Source organism: Anas acuta, chromosome 13, assembly GCF_963932015.1.
Source record: "Anas acuta chromosome 13, bAnaAcu1.1, whole genome shotgun sequence".
NCBI lineage: Eukaryota > Metazoa > Chordata > Aves > Anseriformes > Anatidae > Anas > Anas acuta.
The window spans coordinates 225,470-252,370 of NC_088991.1; the positions used below are offsets into that span (position 1 = coordinate 225,470).

The 26,901-nt window shown below is 43.1% G+C and overlaps 2 protein-coding genes and 1 long non-coding RNA gene across 4 annotated transcripts in view; 1 reads left to right on the top strand and 2 right to left on the bottom strand.

Annotated features, from left to right (window-relative positions):
• GAB3 (GRB2 associated binding protein 3) overlaps window positions 1–1,167 on the bottom strand; it is a 56,626-nt gene extending 55,459 nt beyond the window's left edge. The window contains exon 1 of one of the 2 annotated variants that reach the window (XM_068696721.1): window positions 807–1,167. In XM_068696721.1, coding sequence (XP_068552822.1) covers window positions 807–878 — 72 coding nt within the window. In that variant the 5' untranslated portion in view covers window positions 879–1,167. The remainder of the gene's footprint in view (window positions 1–806) is intronic. The other variant, XM_068696722.1, reaches the window with a different exon arrangement.
• On the bottom strand, window positions 122–800 carry LOC137863531 (uncharacterized). The gene is made up of 2 exons (XR_011100952.1): window positions 572–800; window positions 122–488 (listed from the first exon to the last, which is right to left on the bottom strand). It is a non-coding gene; the product is annotated as an uncharacterized lncRNA (long non-coding RNA).
• A 9,617-nt stretch (window positions 1,168–10,784) lies between the features above and the next one.
• Window positions 10,785–26,901, top strand: part of SMARCA1 (SNF2 related chromatin remodeling ATPase 1) — a 33,185-nt gene continuing 17,068 nt past the window's right edge. Inside the window, exons 1-14 of the mRNA XM_068696694.1 lie at window positions 10,785–10,948; window positions 13,783–13,869; window positions 17,207–17,373; window positions 18,317–18,417; window positions 18,542–18,642; window positions 19,538–19,717; window positions 21,146–21,301; window positions 21,532–21,663; window positions 22,399–22,467; window positions 23,208–23,317; window positions 24,040–24,266; window positions 24,810–24,931; window positions 25,319–25,471; window positions 26,647–26,779. Coding sequence (XP_068552795.1) covers window positions 10,844–10,948; window positions 13,783–13,869; window positions 17,207–17,373; window positions 18,317–18,417; window positions 18,542–18,642; window positions 19,538–19,717; window positions 21,146–21,301; window positions 21,532–21,663; window positions 22,399–22,467; window positions 23,208–23,317; window positions 24,040–24,266; window positions 24,810–24,931; window positions 25,319–25,471; window positions 26,647–26,779 — 1,843 coding nt within the window. The 5' untranslated portion in view covers window positions 10,785–10,843. The remainder of the gene's footprint in view (window positions 10,949–13,782; window positions 13,870–17,206; window positions 17,374–18,316; window positions 18,418–18,541; window positions 18,643–19,537; window positions 19,718–21,145; window positions 21,302–21,531; window positions 21,664–22,398; window positions 22,468–23,207; window positions 23,318–24,039; window positions 24,267–24,809; window positions 24,932–25,318; window positions 25,472–26,646; window positions 26,780–26,901) is intronic.

Consider the following 26,901-nt stretch of genomic DNA (forward strand, 5'->3'; position numbering starts at 1 on the left):
GCACCAGTGGCCGCCCCCCCGTGCACCGAGCTGGTGCATGACAGCAGCGCGGAAAGCGCCGAGCATCGGAACAAAGCCGGGACTTAGGATGTCAAGTATCAGGGTGGTTTATTTTCCTTTCTTCTTTTTCCTTTTTTTTTTTTTCTTTTTGTCCCTTTTTCTTCCTTTTTTTTTTTTCTTTTCTTTTTCTTTTGTTTTTCTTTTTCTTTTTTAATGTCCCTTTTATCATTTCTTTCCTTTTTTTCTCCCCCTTTTTCCCTTTTTGCTTTTTTTTCCCTCTTTCCCTTTTCTTTTTCCTTTTTTCTTTTTTATTTTCTTTTTCCCTTTTTACCCCTTTTTCATTTTCCCTATTTTTCCTTTTTTTTTTCTTTTTCCCCTTTTCTTTTTATTTCTTTTTTATTTCCCCCCTTTCCCCCTTTTTTTTCCTTCCCCCCCTATTTTTCCCTTTTTTCTTTTTCCTCCTTTTCTTCCTTTTTATTCCTTTTTTCCTCCCCCCCCCCCTTTTTTTTTTTCTTTTCCCCCCCTTTTTTTTCCTCCCCCTCCTTCTTTTTTCCCCTTTTCTCCCCCCTACCCCCCAAGAGGGGGGGGGGGGGGGGGGATGTCCTTGCCCTTCCCCGCAGCAGCCGCGCCCGCAGTCCCGTTACGGAGCCGCCCAGCCGAAGCCGAGCTGCGGTTTCCAAGCCCGGCGCCTCGCATCCCGCGAGCAGCGCTCGGGGGGCACGGGGGGACCGGGAGGGCTCCGTCCCCGAGCCGCCCCCCTCCCCCCCGCGACCCGTCCCCGCGTGGGGCCGCCGTCTCCCACTTACATAGCGCTTCAGCTTCCTCTCGGGGGGCGACTTAATGAGCCAGCCGGTGCACACCACGTCCCCGGCGCTCATCTTCCCCCCGGCGCGGGGCCGCGCCTCCCGGCCTCCCCGGCGCTGTGCGAGCGGCTTCCCCCGGCCGGGGCGCGCTGGAGGAAGTCATGACATTGATCCCCGGCCCGGCCGGCCCTCCCTCCGCCGCCGCCACCCCGCGGCTCGCCCGGCACGTGACGGAGGCCGGGGGGAGCCGCCGCGACACCCCCGGCTCCGGGCGGCTCCGCGGGGTGGCCCCGCCCGGCCGCCGCCCCCGCTGCGGAGCCCGGCGCCGAGGCGGCCCCGCGGGGCCGGGGCCGGGGCCGGGGGTTCGGGGTCAAGCCCCGGGGCCGCGGCCAGCCCGGGCAGCGCCTCGCCGCCCCCCGAATGAGGAGTCCCCTCCTAGCACCGCGCCTGAACCCCGCGTCCTGCCGTCAGCAGCCCGCGTCCCTTCCACGAGCCCCCTTCAAGTGCTGAAAGGCTGCAGCGAGGTCCCCCCCGAGCTCCTCCCGGCTGAACGGCCCCAGCCCTCTGCGCCTTCCCCCGCGGCCGCGCTGCTGCAGCCCCTTCAGCATCCTCGTGGCCTCCCCTGGACCCGCTCGTCCTTGCCGTGCCCAGGACGCAGCGCTCCCGGTGGGGCCTGAGCAGGGCAGAGCAGGGGGGCACGCCTCGTGTGCTGTCCCCGCAGTGCCCCAACAACACCCGTTTTTCCCCAGATCGTTTTCAGACCGGTCGGGGCCCCGCCAGCTCCCCCATGCTGCTTGCCGTGCGGTGCCGCAAGAGACGGGGAGGGACAGGACAGGTCGGTGATGGACAGAGCCAGGAAAGTGACTCTGGGGAACGCAGCAAGTCCACAATCACAATGAAGGTTATTTTTTCAGCAGGATCAAGACTCGTTTCCTGATACGATAAACACCGTGGCCTACCATGCATTCGTGCATGACCAACCGAAGGGGTGATGCAGGGAGTCAAAAGACATCAACACTTGCTTAAATTGTCACTTCTGTCCCCAAAACACATGCTGGGCAGTAGTTGTGGTGCCAAGGAGGAGCACAGCGGCTCAGCTCCCTGCTGGCCGTGTGGCTGCTCCCTCGGTGGCTCCTGCCCACACTTCCCCAGCATGTTCAGGGTAAATGAAAAGCCACGGCAGGTTGCTCACCATGCCCGTAACCTGGGGGGAAATGCAGGAAGCCAGAAAGCAAAACTAAACAGAGCATGTGGGGGTAACGTGTTTGTTGTGCCTTCTTGGTATTTGTGCTCCAAACGAAGTTATTTTCTTAGCCTGGCAGGTTCTGCTGTGTCGATAACGTGTCACCCGGGTACGTGCCTGACAAGAGCAGGCTTCAAAATGAGCGCTATCTAGCCCTGCTGGAAGAGGAGGGATTTCACTCTTGCCCTGCTTTGTGCACAAATTTCTCAACCACTTGCAAGTTACAACATCCTTCACTTAAGCATACTCTTCACCAGGATGGTGAATGCCAGGGTCTTTGTTTTAAAAGTCTTACCAAATGAAGGCATTTGTAGAGAGCGAGCTGAGGCTGGAAACCAAGTGGAAAGCGAAGGGAAAGAATACCAGAGGAAAGTCAATTTTGGCTGAACAATCCTGCAGAACCCTTGGGGTGCTCTGTGTTAGCTCCTGCTTTTGCACTTGTCCATTAGCATTCAGTTTGAGATTTCAAGGATCTCTCAAGTATACAAGCAGAAATCATTAGCAAACCCCAATTAAAAAGAAAAAAAAAAAAGTTGTTAATTGTATTGCAATGCTGAAAGGCTTGAAATTGTAGGATTTTTGGCTGTTTGCTTAGGTTCGTTTGTTTCATTTCTGAAGCTTTTATTTTACACATCAACTGGTGCTTCCTGGGAAGAGAACAGCTTCTGCTGGCTGACGGTGCCTCCAGGCAGTGGTGCCTGCCTCTCCAAATTGGCTGTAGGCAGAGCTACAGAAATAGCCTCAAAAAAATTACTGACCACTGGAAAAATGAAAAATAATTTGCAATAAGGATGAAATTTCCTTTTTTCCTGTACAAGAGCAGAACCTGCCTCACCAAATCTTCAAAGTCTGCTGAGAGATTTTATTTCTTCCAGTGAAACTTCCTAGAATAAAATCATAAGTTGAGAAGCCATCGTAGATATTAACAGTAGCCATTGTGACAGAGAAAACAAAGTGCTGAAGTCCTCACCAGGCTAACCTGACACGTGGCTCTAGCAAAGACCAGCATGGGCTCAATCAGTTTGACCACACGTGGTGCAGCTCGCCTCAGCCTGGTACCCAAGAGCTCTCTGCTTGTTGTGAAAGTGATGCTCTGCTCCTCTCCTGATGTTTTGGAGAGAAATAGCACTTGGCTACTAGTAAAAGAGAAGACAATAAATTGGCTAATTGCATTTTGATGGGAAATTCCTTCATGACCCTACAGACAACTGACTGAAGCAAGCGTGCTATTTAAACTTGCCCGTTTCCATATTATTGCAGTGCAGATAAGGTTATGATGAATGCTGAGAGCAGTGAAAATCCTTCCTCCCTGTGGAAAGAAGAGTAATCAAGAGGGAGGGAGGGGAAAGGAAGGACCAGGAGGACTTATTTGGTTCACAAAGTTGTGGGTATCAAAGCAGGAAGAGACACCAGAGTAACCTAGGCTGGTATTCCCACAAGCAAATATGTTTTCCCACAGCCTGGACTAAAGGATATCTTTTAAAAAGCTACCTCGTCTGATCTTCAAGAAGCCAAACAATGAGAGAAAACCCTTTCCTCATAGCTTGTTCCAGTGGTCTATTGAGTAAATTACATATTATTTTATCTAAATTTAACCTTGCAGTTATTTTCTGTTCTCTGTGACTTTTAGTATATTAAACACATCCACCATAATAAATATCAAGCACATACAGGGATCACATCACCTCTTACCTTCTCTTCTGTAACCTGTGGGTTGACCTCCCTTGCAGCTGTTTATGAGGATTGTTGCCTGGTGTCTGAATAATATTACGTTTTCCCCTTCAAATTCTCTCCAGCTATTACCATCTCACTCTTGGAATACAGAGCCCGGAGCTGGTATCCACTACTCCGTTGGTCACAGTTTCACTAAAACCGACTTGCACTTTCTTACTCTACCCTTCTATGTAACCAACAATATTGTTGTTTTCTGCTTCTCACTGTGTTTCTCTAAGAATTCATCTTCAGGCAACTGAAATAACAACACTAAGACATTCCTGGGACACTGATTAGGAAGATGTGCTCCCAGTCACATAACCTGTGTTTTCTGTTTGGTACTTGCCGGTGTTAAATTACAAAAGAAGAAACCCATCGTTGTGAGCATTTTTGCCCATGTACCTTTTTTCTGGCCTCTTGTTTGTCCTTCCTTATCTTTTTCAGCTAGCATGCCCTCAGCACTGAGCACCTCTGTTATTTTGGCCACCAAAGCTGCAGAGCTGGCTGTGACAGAATAGCTGGGTGCTGAAGGTGACTGCATTGCCATTGAGCTCCTATTCTCTTGCCTACATACATAATATAGTGTCTTCTTCGTAAAACAACAACAAAAATAATCATAAAAAAACTCACAGGGGCATCTAGGAATTGTATGCAGAGTTAGGAATGGTGTTTTACCACTCTGTACTCTCTCTGATAGCCATCAAATGTACAATTTCAGCTGGCTCCTAACTCCAAAGTGTCCAGTTAACAGCCCAGCCCCACACTGATTTACAAAACCCCACAGAGGCCACGAAGGTCGGATGCCTGCGAGAGACAGCCCCAGCCCGGGGCGAGCAGCCCTGTTCTCTCCCCCAGTGCCCTGTTTACAGACGGAGCTCACACCGCACTTACTCAGCAAAACGCTTGCACGCCTCTGCGGCATTCCCACAGCAGGCAGAGAGCCCCGTGCCCCCGAAAAGCCGGGACACAGTCTGCATGTTCCAGCTGCTCCTGACAGCTCCCAGCCCACGCCTGCTGCCAACAGCACATTTCGCCCTCTGTCCCTTCAGAGGACAAATTCAGCCACGTCGCAGGGGACGGTTCAGCCCCTTCTCTCCTCTTGTAGCCTGTTCTCACCACACAAATATATTATTCTATCAGTGGCCCCATTAGTACTCATGGCTGAGGGAGGACATACAGGAGGAAGGATGATTTCTTTTCAGGAATCTAAACCTTTTATTTTTTTCCTAAATGCATTATGTGCAGAGGCTAAGAAAAGCCGACTGCCTTTCTGATATATCATAATAAATAACGCTCAGCCCATGTGTGAGAAGCTCTCCTGGCACGTCCCTCCTGAGCCCAGAGAACCCCAGGGCGAGGGGAAAACAGAGATAGGAGAATTGAAGTGGGACACAGCCTGCCTCTGTCGTTGGTGTTGTTCTGTAAAAGCCTTACTGACGGTTACAGGAACCCTACCTAACTTACACTGTGGTTTGTGAGAGACTTTCATGAAGATGGTAAAACACTGGGGAAAAAAAACGCTCCTGTGTGTAGTTATGAGAGGGTACTGCGGCAAGGAGACCACATTTCAGGCAGCTCAGACTTCTGAACACCGTGTGTAAGAGGATGCCCCATGTAATGAGTGTAAGTGCAGGGAAGGAAGAACAACTTGGTGGCAGCTGTGTGCTTGAGACTGCTGCAGAAAAGGAAGGCTGATGGCAGGATGAGGAAGAAAGATGGCCAGGCAGGCAGGGAAGCACCACAGCAAAGCACGGAGGTCAGAAGCAGATCCTCTGTGGGCTGCAATCAGTGAAGCACAGCTACTCCAGCTTCTTAAGCAGAACTGGTCTTCCACAGTGAGTGGGTGCTGGCAAATAAAAGTAGGTGAAAAGGTTGGCAGCAAAAGGACTTCCACAGAAGAAAAGGGCAATGAAGTGGTAGTTTTTGGCTTACGCAATGCATCTGCCACGCTTGCAAGGCTGATGGAGGCAATACACATGCAGCATCCTTCCACGTTTCCTGTACTTAAAGGAAATCCTGGTGCATACTAAAACCTCTGAGCAAGAACTGTTACATTTACAAATACCCTGCCGTCAGCTTAGGGATGACAGAGTGAAAGCAAGCCCCAGGAACAAGCTTTCACTGAAGATAATTTAGATAATTTATTTGGGGCATTGAGTCTGCGAAGAAACAATTTCAAGTAGCTTTAAAGAGAGTTCAAGCCTATATTGCACTGAACTGCTTTCTGGATACTCACAAATATTCAAAATGTTGTAAGATACCATCTGTCTCTGCTCTGGGCAGGTTATTTATAGGTTTTCAATACTGTAAAACCACTGCATAGGTTAGGAGAGAAAGGGATGCAATTGCACTGAACTGCAAAGTACTACTCAGATTTATTTCAGCTGGAAATTTTTTTTTTTTTTTTTGACAGCTTTTGCTTTGATCTAAAAACCACTTTTAAAGTGTCTTTCACAGGGCAGAAGACATAGTGGTACTGTTGCTTACTACAGCCTGGTTTATGGCAGCTTAAGTGGACACATTCTACCTCGTGACAGTGGGCAGCTGGAGAGATTTGCTAAGCTGAGCTGACAGAAAACCAGTATTTCTCCCTGTTGGGCTGGATTTTTAAACCTTGTACAGCCCCACTGCTTGGCGGCAGGAACACCAGCAGCAGTGCCAGGGCTGGGGAGCGCAGAGGGGGGCACAGCACAGGGGAAGGAGCCACCATACTGCATTTCTGAGTGCAAAGGGCTAAAGGAATGCTTATAGTCAATTAAGGTATCTGCAAGAAGTTGCTGATGAGGCTTGGTAAATTTTTTATACATTCTAATGTGACCGCACAAACATTGCTTGTCATGGCCAGGAGGAGATAACAGTCTTCTCCCTTTACAAATGGATAAAAATCCCCCCAAAAGTGGATATCAAGTGATAAAAGGGTTTAGCAAAAATCTGTGTGGTTGGGAAGTTCAGGCATGTTTGAAGCCTTTGTGATATCACAGCAAAGCTTTGCTTGCTAAAACCTGGAACTAAAAATTCAATATTGCGTACAAGGTGGGAAAAAGCAATGGGTATTTGTACAGCTGCCATCAGTCCTTTGAACCAGATACAGAGGATGTGTTAGCTATTTTATCCTAGTTTTCAGTGCTGAATGATGTATTTGCAAATCAGCTGTTGCAGACAGGCCTCGCACAGCATTTGTGGTCTGAACTCATAGCTCGTGCATTCGAGCTAGAAATGATTAGCGTTGTTGATGAGGATTTTAGGCTACGGTGCTCCATGGAGCATCTCTTTATGGTGCACATGGGAGCCAAGAGACCCTAAATCTGAGGAGAGGGCCCCCAGCCCTTTCTAACAACAACCTGCGGTGCTGGGTTTGCCCAGTACTGCTGCATTGGCGCAACGCAGTGCTGGGAATGACTAAACAGCAGCAGGTGCAGGATGCATTGCAAATCGGACTTGCATAATCCTGTTCCTTTTCTTGATCAGGCCAGCTTTAAGACTGGGCAGCTTCCCACAAAATGCTGCACAGGCCGCCCTGTCACCTGGCGCCAGTGCTCTGCAGCCACCACTCGAGCCCACGCAGCATCATTGCCACCTAGTGACATTGGGCAGGGTGCTGCCGCTTGCTCTAAGTGCAATTGTCCCTTACAGAGCTTCACATCAGAGAAGACAGGAATCACAACCAATATTTCCAGCAGTTTTTATTATTTAAGCTGCTATTATTAAGAGAAACAAGATTTCACTACTGGTAGCAGATAACTGCTTATGCTGTGCACACACATATTTCCTTGCATGGTTTGATTTTTAAAAGTTACCCCAAACCAATGTATCTGTGTTAGAAAAACAAAGACCATCACGGTTAGTCTCTTATTCAGCACAGTAAGACAAATAGTCCCTGTTTGAGAGAGGCTGAGTTGCCACAGTACAAGATCTCAGAAGTCTTGCAGTCTTATCTGGATAGGACTTAAAATGCCTCCGGATCTGCACGTCATCAACTCTTTCTATATTTCAGCAGGGTCCAAAATGTAAAAATGGACAATAGTGAGCCTAAGGATACGCAATCGCTCTTCCTGTTTCTGACAAGAAAACATAGTTCTTGTCATACAATATGTTGAGTGCTATCTTTCTGGGTTGGACAGAGGAGGCCTTCTTCATTGCTGAGAAACCTCTGTGTGGAGGGGACTGTGAATTCAGCCTTTCTATTTGTGTTTGCAGACTGTAAAATAAGGGGGGATAAAGCTGGAAAAGCAAAGAACTAATAGCCACATCTACAGCTTTACACAACTACTAACTCCCAGCCTCCCAACCACAGAAAGAAAGAAAAAAAAAAAAAGAAAGGAGAAATTCTGTGAAATTTTGCAAATTATGTTAGAAAAGATATCATGTAAGTCTAAGAAGAAAGAATATATAAATACAAAAAGCACTTGTGTACATTTTAAATAATTAATGAGATTATCACTTGAAAATACTGTTGTATGACTAAGTGATTTTTCAAACAATGGCCTCTGGACCCTCAGGAGTACACAACATAACCTATGAGAAGTAACCAGGCACATCTACACAAAGTGCCAAATGCAAATGTCAAGCATGCAAGCAAAAAAACATCCAAAGGGGATCTTTCATGAAAGCAGCAGCTTTACTGTTTTGTACAGCATGTAATATTCCTGTGAATTGCAAGTAAAAAGCAAGCTGTGAGAAACACTTAAGAGTGTTTTGTATAAACAGAAGCTACAAGCATTTGAAACTGCAGTAGGAAAGCCAGATATTAAAAAACAGTTAGTAGGCTATTTTCTGTAAAGTCTAAGAACAAATGCATCAGAGACTGGAATTTTCCCACCTTAAAGACCTTTTGCATAGCTGATGTTAAGCTTCATTTTCTAGAGAGCCCTGCTTGGAAAAGCTATTTGGGTTACTCTCTAAAAACCAGTCATGTCACTCGTCTCAATTGTGCTAAGAAAAATGCACTTCCCCAAGCCTTTATAAACTAATCAGATGGAAGGGCAACTGCAGGTGCTGTGGGCCTTGTCCTGTTGCAAACTATGCAACAGGGGCAGATGGCAATAGGGTGCTAAGTAATTTGGAAGAGCATTGTTTTGTGGCATACAACTAAACAAAAACATCATACGATGGGAGAGCAATTGGCTGATGGGCAGGGCTCAAAGGGTTGTGGCAAATGAGGCCACATCTGGCTGGTGGATGGTCACTAGTGGGGTCCCTCAAGGCTCCATTTTAGGGCCAGTCCTCTTCAATGTCTCTATAAATGATTTGGATGTAGGACTAGAAGGTGTTCTGAGCAAATTTGCCAACGACACTAAACTTGGAGGAGCTGTGGACTCGGATGAGGGTGGAAAGGCCTTGCAGAGAGATCTAGACAGATTGGAGAGCTGGGCGACCACCAACCGCATGAAGTTTAACAAAGGCAAGTGCCGGGTCCTGCACCTGGGATGGGGCAATCCTGGCTATATGTACAGACTGGGCAATGAGACGCTGGAGAGCAGCCCTACAGAGAGGGATCTGGGGGTTGTGGTTGACAGCAAGTTGAATATGAGCCGGCAGTGTGCCCTGGCAGCCAGGAGGGCCAACCGTATCCTGGGGTGCATCAAGCACGGCATCGCTAGTTGGTCGAGGGAGGTGATTGTCCCGCTCTGCTCTGCGCTGGTCCGGCCTCGCCTACAGTGCTGTGTGCAGTTCAAGAAGGACATGAAACTGTTGGAGAGTGTCCAGAGGAGGGCGACAAACATGGTGAAGGGTCTAGAGGGGAAGATGTACGAGGAGTGGCTGAGGGCACTGGGCCTGTTCAGCCTGGAGAAGAGGAGGCTGAGGGGGGATCTCATCAAGGTCTACAACTTCCTCACGAGGGGTAGTGGAGAGGCAGGTGACCTATTCTCTGTAAACACCAGTGATAGGACCCGCGGGAATGGTGTTAAGCTGAGGCAGGGGAAGTTTTGGCTGGACATCAGGAAGAGGTTCTTCACAGAGAGGGTGGTCGCACAGTGGAACAGGCTGCCCAGGGAAGCAGTCACTGCACCAAGCCTGCCTGAATTTAAGAAGCGATTGGACTGTGCATTTCATCACATGGCCTAAACTTTTGGGTAGACCTGTGCAGTGCCTGGAGTTGGGCTTGATGATCCTTATGGGTCCCTTCCAACTCGGGATATTCTATGATTCTATGTCTCACAACAGGGAGAATGAGAGTTTGGGGCTTAAATTTTGTATGCAGGACCATCTCTTAGGTGAGATGCTCCATTTCAGAATAATCAGGCAGTCATGGGATCAGTTCAGAACTTCAGAGCAATGCTTCACAAATTGTACCTTTGATTGGAATCAAGGTATATATAGAAGAGACACTGCTGAGGTCTGTCTAAACACAGGGCATGAGCCACACAGCCCGTTTGTTCAGCTCAGTTGTTGATTTATGCAGGAAGATCTTGATGAGCTGCTGGGTTTGTTACTAGAAGGAGAAAACAATTACACCTCACTCTGCCTACAGGGCTGGGGTTTGATCTTTCTGTGGACAAAAACCTTGCAGTATTGCCTTTGTGAGTAGTCATTGGGTAAAACACCCCATTTGAAGCTTTTTTTTTTTTTTTTTTTCTTTTTTTTTTTTTTTTCTGCGTGACATCCCAAGGGCTGTTTTGGGTTTCCTTGGGGTTCAGCAGCCGGCAATCTAGACAGACACACTGCGTGAGGAGCCGCCCGGAGCTGCTCTGTTAGTGCCACTTCCAGCAGCAGACGCACACAGTGCTGAGCGAGGCAGGCCCCCAGGAAACACACATCTTTATTCTCCCAACCCACACCTGCCACAGGGCCCGCACTTTGGGACGTGCATTAGCCCTGAAGACACGAAGAGGCGGCTCTCCTCCTGGGGCACGGCCTGGGCCACCCCTTATCGCACCCCTGCCGCCCCCACAGGGTCCCAGCACTGAGGCAGAGCCTCGGGCAGGAGCCCCGAGCCCCGCAGCCAGGACCCGCCGTGCCCAGCCCGGGGCCCCCCACCGAGCCCCGGGGACCCCCCTGCGGCCCCGGCCCCTCTCACGGAAGCCTCGCGAGGCCTGCGCGGGGCGGAGCCGCCGCGTTTTGGGGGCGGAGGGGCCGCGACAAAATGGACCCCGGCCCCGGCAGCCCCGGAGCTCCTGCGGCCGCCCGCTCGGACGGCGAGGTGCCCTCCACCTCCACCTCCGGCGCGCAGGAGCCCGGCTCCGAGGAGGTACCGCTGCGGGGACGGGGGCAGCCCCGGGCGGCGGTAGGGCCGCTCCCCTCGGCGCCGCTCCGCGGGCCGAGCCCCTCGGCAGGGCGAGGGCGGCCGCCGGCCTCCTCCCGGTCCCGTTTTGTGTTTATTTTTTTGGCGAAGGGTCGCGGCGGGGCCCCCGGTGAGGTGCCGGGGTCGCGGTCGGTTGTCCTTGGAAGCGGAGCGGGGCTGGGGCCGGGGGCTGGGGGCTGCGGAGCCGCCGGCGGGGCGGGCTCGGGGCCGGGATTGCAGCTGGGGGGAGGCACCGCCTGCCCCAGGGGTGCCAAATGCTGTACTCCCTTATATTCCCTTACCCTGGTGCAAGAAGGGCTGTGAAATATGCTGTAGCAATGTTAATGGGAGGGAAAAGTTTAAGGGTTTCTATGCCAGCTTATTCTGCAAGATCTTATCTTAACTGATACAGAATGAGTGTTAAATGTTTAGAGGCTCTCCATAAATCACTTGGAAGCAGTTAATGGTTCAGAATATTACCAATGCTGTGCTACTGTGCCATGCTGATCATCGTGTTTCTTAAGGGAAAGTATTGGTGAGTGCTCGGGGTCCTTACTCAGGCCGTGGAATTCTGCCACAGCCGCTGGGTGCTACAGGGTTAGGAACCAGCATGGTGACGGTGCTGATGTGCAGCCTCTGGAGCTCCTCGCCCCTTTCACTGTGTTACATCCCTGCTGGGAGCCGGGAGCTCCGCTTGGGCTGGTTGGCAGAGGTTTCCAGGTGAAGTATTTTGGACCCTTGAAGCAGCCGAGGCCTGATACTTTGGAAGCTGTGGCACGGTCCTGTCTGTTGTGAGGATTTAAATTGCACCACTTCTCAGGGGGCCTCTTATTTCTACTTCTCTGCAGTCGAAGCAGGCTGTTACTAGCCAGCTCCATGAACAAAATAAGTTAAAAGCAAAAGTCCCCTTTTACTGCTTTAATTGTTTGCAGCGAGGATTCTGCTGGTCTTCCTATTTCCTGTTAAATCAGCCCTTTAAGCAATGAAGATGCGTTCTGTAGTTTTTAGGGTAAAACTCCCATGAACTTGATAAAATATTCTGTGATTCTGGATTGTGTTAGGTACATGATATTGTTGGTAGTAAAAGAGGTGGTGTTGTTCATACCAGAATTTAAGAATTGGCAAGGTCTAGGTTTTAATAACTCAGAATATTACCCAGAAGCAAGTTCACAGATAATGCTTGTTCCTACTATGTGTTCAGCTCCACCAGCATGGAGTAACTTATGAGTAAAGAATAGTGTTTTAATTAAAGTACAACATGCTTTTCCCTTGTAAACTCTCAGGAAGAGAAAGGATGCATGTGTCTTACATTCTTTTCATCAGTTTTTGGTAGTCTCCTGTTCATGTTTTTTTTTTTTTTTCTCCTAATGTTTTGGGGCCATCAGTGTTCCACAGCTCAGTGCAGTGAGGGGAGCAGGGACACAGATACAGATGTGTTTTATACTGAGAGTCAAGGTGTAGGACCTGAAACACTGTAGCTGCAGTAACTTTTAATGTCAGTTTGTTTACTTGTTTAACTCCGGAAATGTGTTGTTCACAAATATACAAATCAAATTTGTTTGGTGTGCCACCATGAAGTTTCCTTCTGGGGAAATGTAACAGCAGAACCCCTCTTGGAGCCATCTGCCCTAGGACTTAGTGAGATAAGTTACATCTTACTTGAGCAACTTGTTGCAGCCAGAAGGGATTTGTAGCCACCGAACTGTTTGGCTTTGTCCCAGAGGCATGGCTGTTGCATTTAGTTACCTGTATGCTTGAAAAAGTTGAGTGACTTACTGTAGGAAATCTTAGTTGCTGCCTGCTTTTGACACAATCATTTGACCTTGTAAAATTGAACTGGGGCTTTTAGAAAATCATTAAACCATCAAACAGCTTCGTTATGCACTTACTGCTGTTCATCTTTGCTGAGACTTAGGTCTTCAGGCCAAAACTTAAAAGGTATTTTAGAGCTTTAGAAAACATCCCTCCTATTTGTATCCTTCTGCCTTGTCTTAAAGAGTAAGTTGGCATATATATTTATCAGTAACGGTTCTGGAGTTGAAGTAGAATGCTGCTTTACAAGCTGTTATGTATTTAGTACTGTTTTGGTCTGTTCTTGCTACCTGACCCTGTATAGTTTATTTCATTTTGTTGTGTTTATAGTGGGCTGATGCTTAAGGTGCCTGCCGACCTCTGACTCTGCTTTTATGCAGGCATGCACTTGGCCTGTTCCTTTCAGATTGTTAAGTATGTTTCAAAAACACTTTGCTTGCATCTTTTAGTACCTCTCAACAATGGAAGTATTTAATAATTTTTACTTGAAGATGTGTAGAAAGGCATACTTCAAGGCTGAATTGGGTGGCGGTAGGGAAACCAACTGCACAAAACATTTTTTCCTATGATACTTTTTTTAGAAATGATACTGTGCCAGCATTATGACTTCTGCTAGGTGTCTTTTTTTTTTTTTGTAAAGCAAGTAGTAATTGAATTTGTAGAAACATGCTTTGAGTTTTTTGGCTGAGAATAACCTCTCCATGAAAAACTAAGCTTGGCTCTTTTTTAGTGCTTTCCTTCAGTTCTTCCACCTTGGATCCTATTTCCAGAAATAAACGTGAGAATGAGACTCACCTTCTATTTACATTTTATCTGGTCATTCTTCAGTTACATCATAGATAACTGGTTCTCTTTTGGGTGAAGTAATGTGACTAGTGCAGTCACTCCCTGTTGAAATCATCACCTTTTTAAAAATCTGATATTTATGCATTCTTAAAATAAATAAAAATAACACTGATATTTAATAGTGTTTACAATTTGAATTTCAGAAAAATGATCCTCCATTTCAACTCAAGCCTCCTCCAAAGGCGGCTAGGCCTGAAAAAGAAATTGATCCAGAATATGAAGAGAAGATGGTAAGTGTTCTCACAACAAAGCATACTGCAGCTTTTTTGACACTTGTTTGCTTGAATTAGGTCAATAAAATTGGAAGTAACAAAAAATTACTGCAGGCAGGGTGTGTCAGAAAAGGAAAACAAATGGATGTGTTGGGTGTATGGGGTAAGGCTTTGGTAGCAGGGGTGTTGCAGTGATGGCCTTTGGAAGGAGTCCAGAAGCTGCCCTCTCTCAGAGAAGAGCTGGCTTCGAAAAGCACCTGCTGCTGACCAGAGCTGAGACCATGGGTGGTGCTGGTGGTGCCTCTGAGAACAGGTTGAAGGGGGAGGAAACAGCTGTACAACAGCACCTGGGAAAGAGAGGTGAGACAGTGTGAGAGAACCAGCCCTGCAGATGCCAAAGGAGAGGGCAGGAGGTGCTCCAGGTGTTGGAGCAGAGGTTCACCTGCAGCCCCTGGTAGAGCAGGCTGTCCCTTTGCAGCCCATGGGTCCCATGGCAGAGCAGGTCTCTATGCTGCAGCGGGGGGCCCCGTGGTACAGCCCCGTATGGAGCTGTTCCTGAAGAGCTGCTGCTGGTGGGCAGCCCGCATGGGATCAGTTTCTGAAGGATGGCATCCTTTGGGAAGGACCCCACTTGGAGAAGTGGAGAGAAATGTCGGGGTCTGACTACAACCCTCCTTTCTCTGCACTGCCTGGGAGTGGAATTAGAAGAGTGTGTGTGGTGGGAAGATGTTTTTAGGCTGCTTTTTGTTTTCACTGCTCTAGTCTGTTATCAAATGTCAAACTGTATTATTCGTCCTTATGCTGAGTTTATTTTCAATGTGATGGTAATTGGCAAGTGATCTCCCTGTCTTTATCTCTGTGATAGTTCTCACAAGTATTTCTGTATGTGTTGATTTCTGGAGTTGGAGGCTGTGTTTTTTGTACTCAGTAGGTGCCAGTGTGTTGTGTGTGTTTTTTTTTTTTTGTGTTTTTTTTTTCCCACCATGGATTTGATCACTTCCTTTTTTTTTTTTTTTTTTCTTCAGTAGATTTAATATTGAGACCCTCCTGTGGTAAGGAGTTTCTAGTCAACTGCATTTTACACTTGACACTACTGTTTCGGTTTTGAATATCTGATAGTTCTTTGACCTCGCAAGTCATGTCAGAGGCTTCCTTAAGGTTCTCTTTAAATGAAAGAAGTACTGAAGCTGCCAGTTTCTTGTCATATAAAAATAAAAAGGGTTTAAATATTGAGATTCCTTGTGATATATGATTCATAACAATGCAAAAGAGGATCTATCCATGACCAAAATTTAGGGAGTTTACAGTGCTGGAGAAGAGAGAAGACTGCTTCTGTATTGCATAGAGGAAGAAACCAGGTGGACACTGCAAGTTTTGTTCTTGAGTGACACGTATGAAGTTCTCGAATAAAGCTGGGAATTGGTGTCCTGCTGCATCTATTTTAAAAGATCTAGCATTAAATGGATGGCTAGTAATTCCAGCAGAATTTCTGGGGTCCAGGGAAGAGTGTGATTATCACAGATTACTACCTACCTGATCTAATACTTCTTTTGTCTAGACAGAAGACACAAGTAAACTCATTTGTTGAGAATGAACTGGATAACGTTTATTTGGTCACAAGTCACCCGCTTTTTAAAATAAATGCATCGTAAATAGAGTGCCCTCATGTGGCAAGATGTTGCGTTGCATGTTCATTTTTAATGCCTTTATCTCTGGTGTTACAAGTGTAAGTGCTCTAACAGCTGTAAGTTACACACAGAAAAGCTTTGCTCACACTTCTCCAAAAAGGTTATGGTACAAAACTAGTTTCACTTCCATAGCTTATGGCAAGATAGATAAATGAGATCACATGAAAATTGCTTTAAATGGTAGAGTGTTACATGATGCTTAGAAATGACACAAAGACTGATAGCAATTATGTTCATCTGGTAGCAGTTGCCTTTTACCCTATTTTTCTTTGAAAATCAAGGTTTTTGTATAGAGAGGATGATGTGTTTTGGTATGGTGATATAGATGTGTGCATATGCCTTGTCACAAATGTAATAAGTAATAAAGAATCATTAAGGCTGGAAGAAACCTTCAAAATCACCTGGTGCAGCTGTCCCCATACTACTAACGTTACCTACTAAACCACATCCCTAACCTTTGCTTGAACACCCTCAGGGATAGCGATGCCACCAACTCCCTGTGCAACCTGTTCCAACACCTGGTCACTCTTTCTGAGGAGAAATGTCTCCTAATTTTCACCCTGAACCTCCCCTTGTGGAACTTGAGGCCATTCCCTCTAGTCCTATCACAGTTACCTGTGAGAAGAGGCTGACCCCCAGCTTCCCACACCTTCCTTTCAGGGAGTTGTAGAGAGCAATGAGGTGTCCCCTGATCCTTCTCTTCTCCAGACTAAACACCCCTAGTCCCCTCAGCTGTTCCTCACAGGACTTGTGCTCCATGCCCTTCACCAGCTTCATTGCCCTTCTCTGGACACACTCCAGGGCCTCCATGTCCTTCTTGTAGTGAGGAGCCCAAAGCTGAGCCTAGCACTCGAGGTGTGGCCTCATCAGAGCAAAGTACAGGGGGACGATCACCTCCCTGCTCCTGCTGGCTGCACTACTCCTGATACAAGGCAGGATGCCGTTGGCCTTCTTGGCCACCTGGGCACACTGCTGGTTCGCATTCAGGCAAGCATCAACCAGATCCTTTTGAAATCTGACAGCAAAAGTCATGAACTTCAGTGCAAGCAGTGTTGAGCTTGTCCATCCCTGTTACTTTAGTCATACTTCCAAATCCAGAGGTACCACAATGTTGTCTCAGATGTAGTCCTGATAACCTTGAAGCCGATGGAACCACTGACATGAGCAAAGCTTGGATTTCTTCTTTTACCGCAAGTCAGAACTGTACTTTTAAAATACCTTCTGTGCAGAATCCTTTAAACGTGCCCTCAGGGTTACTCATGTGCCCTGCAGGCTTAAGGAATGCATGAGTAAATTCTTTATGAGTTGTTTTTACTAATTTTTGGATTTTGAATGGGGATGAGTTGCTAGGAGGAGGGTATCAGCTCTTGACTGTCTTCCAGATTGCTCTGGTTTTCATGAAGGGTCTTTTGAACTACCAGAAGTCACCTCGGGATGCTCTAAAGCAATTCATGCTAAGCTGAAATCTGAAGCAGTTCAAGAACTATTTCACGATGCCTGTAGCCTTCTTGAGTTGGCTAAGAGTAAGCAGGTGGTCTTGCCGGTCTTTGCTGATATAAGTTGCCTTCATGAGTGTCTCAATTCTGTTTCTTAATAAAAATACATTTTTAAATGAAATCATTGATTTTATATATTTTTTTTATATTTCTTCCCACTTTGGAAACCAGAAAGCAGATAGAGCAAAAAGATTTGAGTTCCTCCTGAAGCAGACAGAACTCTTTGCACATTTTATCCAGCCTGCGGCACAAAAATCACCAACGTCTCCTTTGAAAGTCAAGCTGGGACGGCCACGGATAAAGAAAGATGAAAAGCAGTGTTTGATTTCAGCTGGGGAGTATGTCTTGTTCTTACTTCTGACTTGCTATGCTTTCAAACTAATTATGCAGTTTAATACACAAATTTATTTAATAGCATAGAGATTGTGCTTTGAGTCCAGAACTTTTCCTGTTAACGGTGTATCACAATTTCATAAAAAATGGGTTGATATACGTATACTGGCTCATATAGGTTAGTATGAGCTCGGATCAAGAGGGCACTTGTAAATTAAAATCCTTGTTTATTGCTGTTTACCATATTCTGGTCTATATTGTGGAGTGGTTTTGAATGGCATAAATTGAATTTATTTTGCATGACACTAAACCAGAAGATGTGCTCCAGGAATGCACCTGATATGCTCCAGCTGCTAGTGGACATGTCAGTTGAACCAGAGTGGAATCAAGTTAAAATAACAAAACATGCAAGTAATGTGGATGTTGGATCCTCAGCATGAATTGCCTCACTGCACAAGTCCTTCTACGTTAGTCGCTAATCCAGACACACCCTGCAAGTAGTGTTAATGAGGAGTCTTGTCATAGCTAACACCAAATTTCTGGAATGTTAACCAAATGATGTTTTCTGTCTTACCAATTGTTAAAAAATAATTTGGGGATCAAATGTGTGAATCTTCTGAATAGTATAGTTACCAGGTAATTGTTTCTAAGGCCAGTTCTGATGTGGGTGTTATATTTCCGTTACGTATTAAATAGTGCCTCAGAGAACTCGTGTTACTTGTTAGAGTATGGCTATGACTCTGGAGGAGAGAGATTCACATCAGCCTTTCCAATTAAAGCTGGAATGAGCCAGGAGGAACAGTGAATTAATAGGATGTGATTTTAGTCAAAAGTCAGGGTGCTAGAACGTACAGGCACATTGTAGGTAAATTACTTGGTTTTCTTATAAGTTCTTATTTAGTTTTAAAAGTTTGAAATTTTCATGTGCACACAATTTGTGTTCTTCAGCTATCGCCACAGGCGCACGGAACAAGAAGAAGATGAAGAGCTGTTGTCAGAAAGTCGGAAAACATCTAATGTGTGCATTCGATTCGAGGAGTCTCCTTCGTGTAAGTATTCTACTGATGGCTTGCTGATTGCTTTGATGTAGTTACAAGCTGATGAGCAGAACACAATGAAAATTTTATACTCAGAATTTGTATTTTTCTACTTAGAGGAATCTTACATTTACAGATGTGAAAGGAGGAACGCTAAGGGATTATCAGGTTAGAGGTTTGAACTGGATGATCTCACTGTATGAAAATGGTGTTAATGGCATTCTGGCAGATGAAATGGTAAGCAACAATCTTTTTTTTTTTTTTTTTTTGTGGAACTTAACCATCCTTTTCTGACACTCATTTTACTCATTTTAGTGACGTGGTTTAATATTGGACTTCGCAATGCTAGGTTAAAGGTTGGACTAGATCTGAGATGTCTTCTTCAACCTAAATTATTCTGATTTGTATATCCTTCAGTTGCCCAATTACTTAACAGTGAATGTAAATTATGGCATTTGTGCATTAAGTCAATCTCTTAATAGTAAAAAGTAGATGAAAAGGTAGAGTTATTCAAGTAATTACTGCCCCAGTTGTGTCAATGGTAACTTAGAGTCTGTGTATATTTCAAATACATGGAAATGTATAATTGCCATTTCTTTTTTTGTATATGTGGTTAATGCTCAAATGTAACACAGGTGTGCAAATGTCTTTCTCCAGCACTGCTGAGAAGGATGAACGTGTGCAAGATTGATGTCCAAGGTTTTGATGCTTTTGATAAATACCATAATGTCTTCTCTTTGCATCTGGAGTTCAGCTTAATACATCTTTAAAGTATTTTTTTAAATTATTTGGTAAAAAATAAAGTAATTTTGAATAGTTAAACAAGATATGTATATAACATGGATATTAATATTCAGTAGTAGTAGATACTCTGAGCAAAATTCAAACATTAAACTACCTACAGTAGTGACTGTATATGCAGTAGTATGGATCATTTTATAACAGGTAGGTTTTCACACCTGGGACTGTAATATAATGAAAGATACTGCAAAGATATTGCAAACTCTTGCTGCATGTATTTTGCTATAAACTGCTCTAGTGGCAGAATGATATACTAAGAAAATTGTTTGAAACTATTTCCGTATGGCATTTTGTTTTAGAAAGTTTCTTTTCCTGCTCTTTGTCTGTGTAGGGTCTTGGTAAGACTCTGCAAACAATAGCATTATTAGGCTATCTGAAGCATTACCGAAACATTCCTGGGCCACACATGGTCCTGGTTCCAAAATCAACTTTGCACAATTGGATGAATGAATTTAAACGCTGGGTACCATCGTTACGTGCTGTTTGCCTTATTGGAGACAAAGATGCCAGAGTAAGTGTTGTACATTGAAATGAAGTGTATGTTATTTGTCAGAAAGTAGCATTTGGGGACGTAGAACTCTCAGTAAGCCAGTTCCTTAATTACAGGTTTTCTTTCCAGTGATCTTTAACTATATTAGCATTGAAAATGCAAAACGTTAGACTTGTGAGGACAAAATGCCAATCAGTAAGTGAAATTGAAATAATAGATTGGAATCAAGGTGCAGCTGTCTGTTACTCACCTCTTCTGTTGTCTTCCTCTTTGATTTTTGCACCTATTTTTTATTTCTTCTCTATTTACATTGTTACTGCATTTATTAGTTTTCCTTTATTGTCCTTACCTAGTAGCCTCTTTCCTCACTTTTTTTTTTAGTTGACTGTACTTACATGTAATGTCCATACTTTGCCTTTTAACTAGGATTCTATTACAGAGTTTTCATCTTTCTTAACTGAAGGCTTTGAGTTAGATATAGGGTGGTTTGTTACTTAAAGGGGGGAATGACCTGGAGGTTCCTGTGAATTCTGTGGTACCCTCATACAGATTGCATGGATGCCTGTTTCTGAGAGGAACTGCTGGGCATGCTAATGACTTAGACAGTTACTTCCAGTGCTGCAGTGTCAGATTTTAAAAGAACACTCTCTTCCAGGTTGCTTTAATTTGGAATCCGATAATACTTGTACCACAGTAGTGTTTGTTGCTAGTTCCATGGGATGAAATTAAGATAGTGGTGAAGGGAAGCATGTACCTTCACTGTATACTTCCTATGCTTTCAGAATCTTATGTTGGTATTGTCAAAACTTTTTTTTTTTTTTTTTTTTTTACTTTAGCCACATTAGAGACAGTCTCTCTCTGAGCTTATAGTTGCATTACCAAGTCAGTGCAGAGTGCTGTAGAGAACTCCCTTATTAGGTGGTTCTTCAAGGCAACACACTTTGCATCATCAGTCCTTTTAGTTAGGGTCATATATGCATCCTGCTAAAAAAGTTATTGGAGAGCAGTGTGTTGTAACTTTTTCATATGAAGGATATCGTATACCTATCAATAAATGGGACAGAGGAGAGAGATTTTTAGGAAAGAGAGGAGGAGGGAGTGGGCTAGGTGGGCTGTTTCATGCTGTGGATTGTGTTTCTTTGGGCTGGATAGTCTAGATGTTTTTTTCATTATTGGTAGTTTTTCCTATGTTTAAATTACAGAAAAAAATACTGGAGAGTAAATACTGAACTTCAAATAGAAGAATTTGTTGTTTTTTTTTTGGTGTCTGTGCCTAAAGTGCAAAGGATTGAAAGCTTTTGTTACAGTAACATGTGGTTATGCAAAAGATTTTTCAGACTTCGTGTGCTAACTTAGTACTTTGTTAATGTTGGCAGAGGTAGATTTTACTGAATTTCAAATACGTTGTATATATTTATAAATGTTATTAATTCAATTGCTCTGCTGTAGGCTGCTTTTATCCGTGATGTTATGATGCCTGGTGAATGGGATGTTTGTGTTACATCATATGAAATGGTAATTAAAGAGAAGTCAGTCTTCAAAAAATTTAACTGGAGGTACCTGGTAATTGATGAAGCCCACAGAATAAAGAATGAGAAGTCTAAGGTAAAATTAAAGTTACTTGATCCTTAAGATATTTTGACACAAGATTCCATCTGATTTTAGTAAACTTCAAATTTTAAGTGTGATGTATTAAATATAAGCAGTAAGCTGTTAGGCTGTGGATATGACTTTCTTGTAGCTCACTGTCTATAAATTCAGTTCATATGGTTTCAGAAACAGATGAAAATTGGTTATACTCAAGATGTGATGATAACTATTTATTGTATTCCTAGCTGTCAGAGATTGTCCGTGAGTTCAAGACAACGAACCGATTGCTGCTTACTGGAACACCTTTACAGAATAACCTCCATGAGCTGTGGGCATTGCTCAACTTCCTTTTACCTGATGTCTTTAATTCTGCAGATGTAAGTAGAGGCTTGGAAGTAAAATTTTGCTATTTTCATTCTTAGGCTGGTTTCTGCAGGAGAGAATGACCGGCCTAATAAGAGAAGTAAGATGTGAAAGACCTGGCTTCAATTGAAGCTCTGTGGCTTGCCAAAATATAGACTGTTTTTTTGCACTATATAGTTAAAACAATACGTTGTGTTAGTGCAGTGCTAGTGATAACAAATCTAATACTTTGCATAGTTTTAGAGTTATGCAAAGTGAAGGAAAATTTGGGAAGGCAGTGCAGAGGGAAGAATATGGAGCATCCAAATAGGCATAAGCCCTTTTTCATTTAGAATTTGAGTCATCTTTCTCTTCTTTTACTGTTAATGCTCCCTTGTATGCATGCATTACTTCTGTGTTTTTTTGCTGTCATGTTTTCTATCACATTTACCTGTTAAGGTTTTGTTTTCTCATTTACTCTTGCCCCATCATTAAACAAGCAATAAGGATAAGAGCTTGAATATCCCTCTGGTGAACGTAGATAACATGGGAAATGGAGAATAGTAATAATATTTTGTCAGTGGAGTTATTTGGTTGACTTAAATGTTACAATGTGCTGGGTAGCTGTCACAGAATTGTGGCCTGATTTTCCTTCACTCACAGAAGTCATTTTTCTCAAGATCTATGTTGCTCTTGGAGGAAAAAAGTCAGTATGTCTGTTAAAAAGGCAAACGATAAACTGGTCATACTTGTGCTGTTTCTTCCCACAGGATTTTGACTCATGGTTTGATACTAAAAATTGTCTTGGTGATCAGAAGCTTGTAGAAAGACTTCATGCTGTAAGTAATTAAAGCCTTAATCAAGTGTTGTCATTAGCATACACAGCAACAAAGAAGAACTGAGTATTTACATATTTATCCAAGTCCAAGTTGAAGTGATGAACGTGGAGAACTGACTTACTTATAGAAATGCCCAGCTGAATTTTTGTGAATGAAATAACCAGAACTTATTTTTTTCAGTCACTACTTTCTGTAATGTTACTGTTTGAAGCAGATAGTCGGCACATAAAATACAAAGAGAATTTTGAGACCTTTTGAAAACTATTTATTATCCTGAATATTATCTTGATACATCTTTCAGGCTAGCCTGAAAAGGCACGTCTTTATCTTTGTTTTGCTGTGCACAAGATAATAGGGTAATAAAATAAATCATAAGGAAGTCCAGTGTATATTGCTTATCTTTGAAGTGGTGTATTTGGTATACACTTCTAGTGGTAATAAATCAGACTGTAGAGGGAAATAGATTTTATGAGCTCATGGGTTTGGTCCTTGCTCAGTACAGCAAGTAGGATGAGTATGAAAATTTTAATGTAATGTTACACACTTCAAGTATGAACTTGGCAGCTTAGTAGTGGACAACTCAATTTTTCAAACTGTAGCACAATTGTTCTGAGGGAGTCACCATGAGAGCAATAGATATTGGTTAGTTTTGGATAAATGTCACAAAAGTTAATCTATTCTTTTATTTGAGGCAATCAGTTTTAAATAAATGTATGTTTGAAAAAACTCAATTTTTGTAGGTTTTGAAGCCATTCTTATTACGTCGCATAAAAGCAGAAGTGGAAAAGAGTTTGCCTCCAAAGAAGGAAGTAAAAATTTATCTTGGACTCAGCAAAATGCAGAGGGAATGGTGAGTTATTCTCATTAAAGCAAGATTCTTTTCTGATGAAAGACAGTACAGCTCTTCATACTGATTTTTTTTTGCAGTTGCATATTAAGACTGTCAAATGGAGAAGCCTATTTATAGCTGTCTTTGGGGCATTTTAAGGGTGCATGAGTTGCAAAGAGCTCAAAAACTGTAATAAAAAGGGATGGGAGGAATAAAGCAGAATCTTCTTTTCCTCTCAAGTTTATTTGAAAGAATGTATGCCTAATAAGTTTCATTTTTTGATCCAAATATATATGTGCCAGTAAAAGTCTCAAAGTTTAAATTAATGTGGCCTCAGGAGCCACATACCGAGAATAAAAGTGAGGAAAGAAGTGTGCATGTTTTTTTTTTAAATTCAGTCTATTTCTTTATGCAGATCTCAGGTCATGTGGCGGTTTCAGTAGAGTCAGCGATATCTTATTTGACTTCATAATCCTAAAAAAAAATAAAAGAAAATGGTAAGAAAACATAGTACATGATAGATCACTATCACTCAATGACAATTGCCTTTTATGTTAGGTATGGATTTATAAATCCTTATCAGTCAGAAGTTTTCTCCAAGTTTTATAAATAATGAACCATTTTATTGTATGAACAAAACCAATTCCCACTTTCAGTAATGAGCAATCAGGATTTGCAGGGTTTCATTTATGTTTTAAATATGAAAAGAAAATGGTTATTCAAAACTGCCTGTTAAACTTCAGGTATACAAGGATCTTGATGAAAGATATTGATATCCTAAATTCAGCTGGGAAAATGGATAAGATGCGTCTGCTGAATATTCTGATGCAGTTGCGGAAGTGCTGTAATCATCCTTACCTATTTGATGGTGCCGAGCCTGGCCCTCCTTACACCACTGACACGCATCTCATCACTAACAGTGGTAAAATGTTAGTTCTGGATAAACTGCTAGCAAAACTCAGAGAGCAAGGTGAGTAGTGCTTATAAACAATGCTCTGAATAGTCATCATAAGTAAAATTGAATTGTAAAACTTGCATGATTCGTTCTTGTCTCTCCTCCAGTGAGAGCATTCATTACTTTCAATGAGGTTTTTGTTGAAATTTTATTTTCAGTAGATACTAACACACAGAGGAAAGGAGGTCTTATGGGAATGGTGAGGAAGCGATACGATGCAGTAGAAAGGAAGGGAAAGGTCTACCTGCTTTATTGAAGAGCATTTCTGATGAGAGCATTAGTTTGTTTGTGTACGCCAGTTGTCAGCTACTTATCTTACCATGTTTTCACATGTTCTGTTTCTTCAGCTGCATATTTCTTATGTATAAATTATCAGACAATGGGCCTTGAGAAGAAGTTAAATCAATACCAGAAAAGTAACTTCAAAAGAAAGACTTAAGTTAGCATAGTACAGAATATTGCACGTGAGTTCTTACTGATGTTCAATAGTAAGCTCTATATTGAGAGTAATGTAAAAACATAAAATCAACAACAAAATCCTCTGTGTTGTTCTGTCAGGTTCCAGAGTTCTACTTTTTAGCCAGATGACTCGTTTATTGGATATTTTGGAAGACTATTGTATGTGGCGTGGATATGAGTACTGCCGACTTGATGGACAGACACCACATGAAGAAAGAGAGGTAGGACAGATGTATAAATAAAAAATGTCTGTTTTACGTATTAAATTAAGAAGCTGTTATTTACAGATGATTATAATTCCTAAAAATATGTTATCATTCCTTAAAAGAAATCGTGTTAAAAACAAAAAATGTTATGATTTGAAAAGGCAGCTGAGTTTGTATACTTTTTCTAACCATAAGTTCATAGTAAAGTAGATTTCATGTGTTCCTCAACTAAGTGAACAATTGCATATTTTGTTAACTCGGAGTAGGTTTGCACAAGTGAAAATATCCACATTCTCTGTTAAAGATTTTTTGCTCTGAAAATTAAATTTCCAAGAAGTTTGACTGAGATGTAATTAACATATTGGAAACAGCTCTGATGTATTAATGATGCTTTTCTTTTAGGAAGCAATAGACACATTTAATGCTCCCAACAGCAGTAAATTCATTTTCATGCTGAGTACCAGAGCTGGAGGTCTAGGAATTAATTTGGCAACTGCTGATGTGGTGATTCTCTATGACTCAGATTGGAACCCTCAAGTAGATCTGCAAGCCATGGTGAGTTAATTTTCTAATACATGGTGGTAATTAGTTATGATTGTTCAATTTTGTGTAAGTATTTCCAGAACCTGCATTTTTGTTGTTTTTTGTCTTCATTACCAACAAAGTAAGGAGTGAAATAATAATACTTCGGCTATTGCCAAAATAGTAGAGAATTAAAAGCATGCAGCATTACATTCAGCCCTCTTGGAAGGCTTATGCTTTTGCAAACCACCTTGTTTCTGCATAAATGTACCAGCAAATAAAGTCAAAACTATGAAAAGAAACCCTTATATTCTCTTTCTGACTGCTAGTTAATTTCTAAAATCAAGGTTTATAATTCTGGAATTAAAAAATCTCATGAGCCTTCTTGCATGTTTGGGGGTTATTGGTCCTGTCTTCTAATGTTCTGAAACAAATCAAGAATTTACTGTGAATATCTTTGCCTTCGTTTGAGATGCAGACTGATTACCAATATTAATAGTATTAAATTCCTGGAAACTGACCAGGAACTGATTTGTGAGCTTTAAGTTTTTCAGGAAGCTACTGAATATGATGCAGAAGAGTAAAAGATTTAACAGCTCTTCTTTAGAGGACACTCAATTTTGGTGCCAGCAGTCTGAAGGATGATTATTCTTTTTCTTTTCTGAGGACAAATTTTCATATAAGCTCGCTGGAGAAGAGAGCCACAAGTTTTGATAGAAACAAATAAAGTGTGTTTGTTCTAACTTCATTTGCTGTGCACTAGACCTGTAAAATGTGAGCTGCATACTGATGCTTTAACATAGCTCATGTGGGACAGCTCTGTTACTGAAGCTGTAGCTACATGACTTTGCACATGGAATTAGTACTATCAAGCTAGGGGTGTCAAGGGACGCTACTTTTGTCACATGAACTGAATGCAATGCAGGTCTGTCTGCATATGTAGTTGTATCTCCACATACCAGCAGCAGTTCAGACAGGCATTCCATTTTCTGCATTTATGATGAGGTAGATGTGTTTATTGCAATTGAATGACCCAGACTTAAAAGGTGTAATAGCCACATATAAGTAGATTACTCTTGTATACTGTTGAATAAGGAAGGAGCCAAGGAATTTATGCTAGCTTCAGTCTGATGTTTCTGCTTATATAGCAAACTGCATATTGCTTGTGAGTATTTGCTGCTGAACACTCATTGATTTATGTTTGTTAGGATCGTGCGCATCGTATTGGTCAAAAGAAACCAGTACGGGTGTTCCGACTAATCACTGATAATACTGTTGAAGAGAGGATTGTAGAAAGAGCTGAAATAAAACTGAGACTGGACTCTATAGTTATACAACAAGGTATCAACTGCTCTAAATGTTTTTCTGCAACAGAATTGTTCAGTCCCTTTAAATTATGGGTTAAATAACTGTACAAGCATACAGTATGAGAGAAAACAGGCCTTGTGTATAATAATAGTATG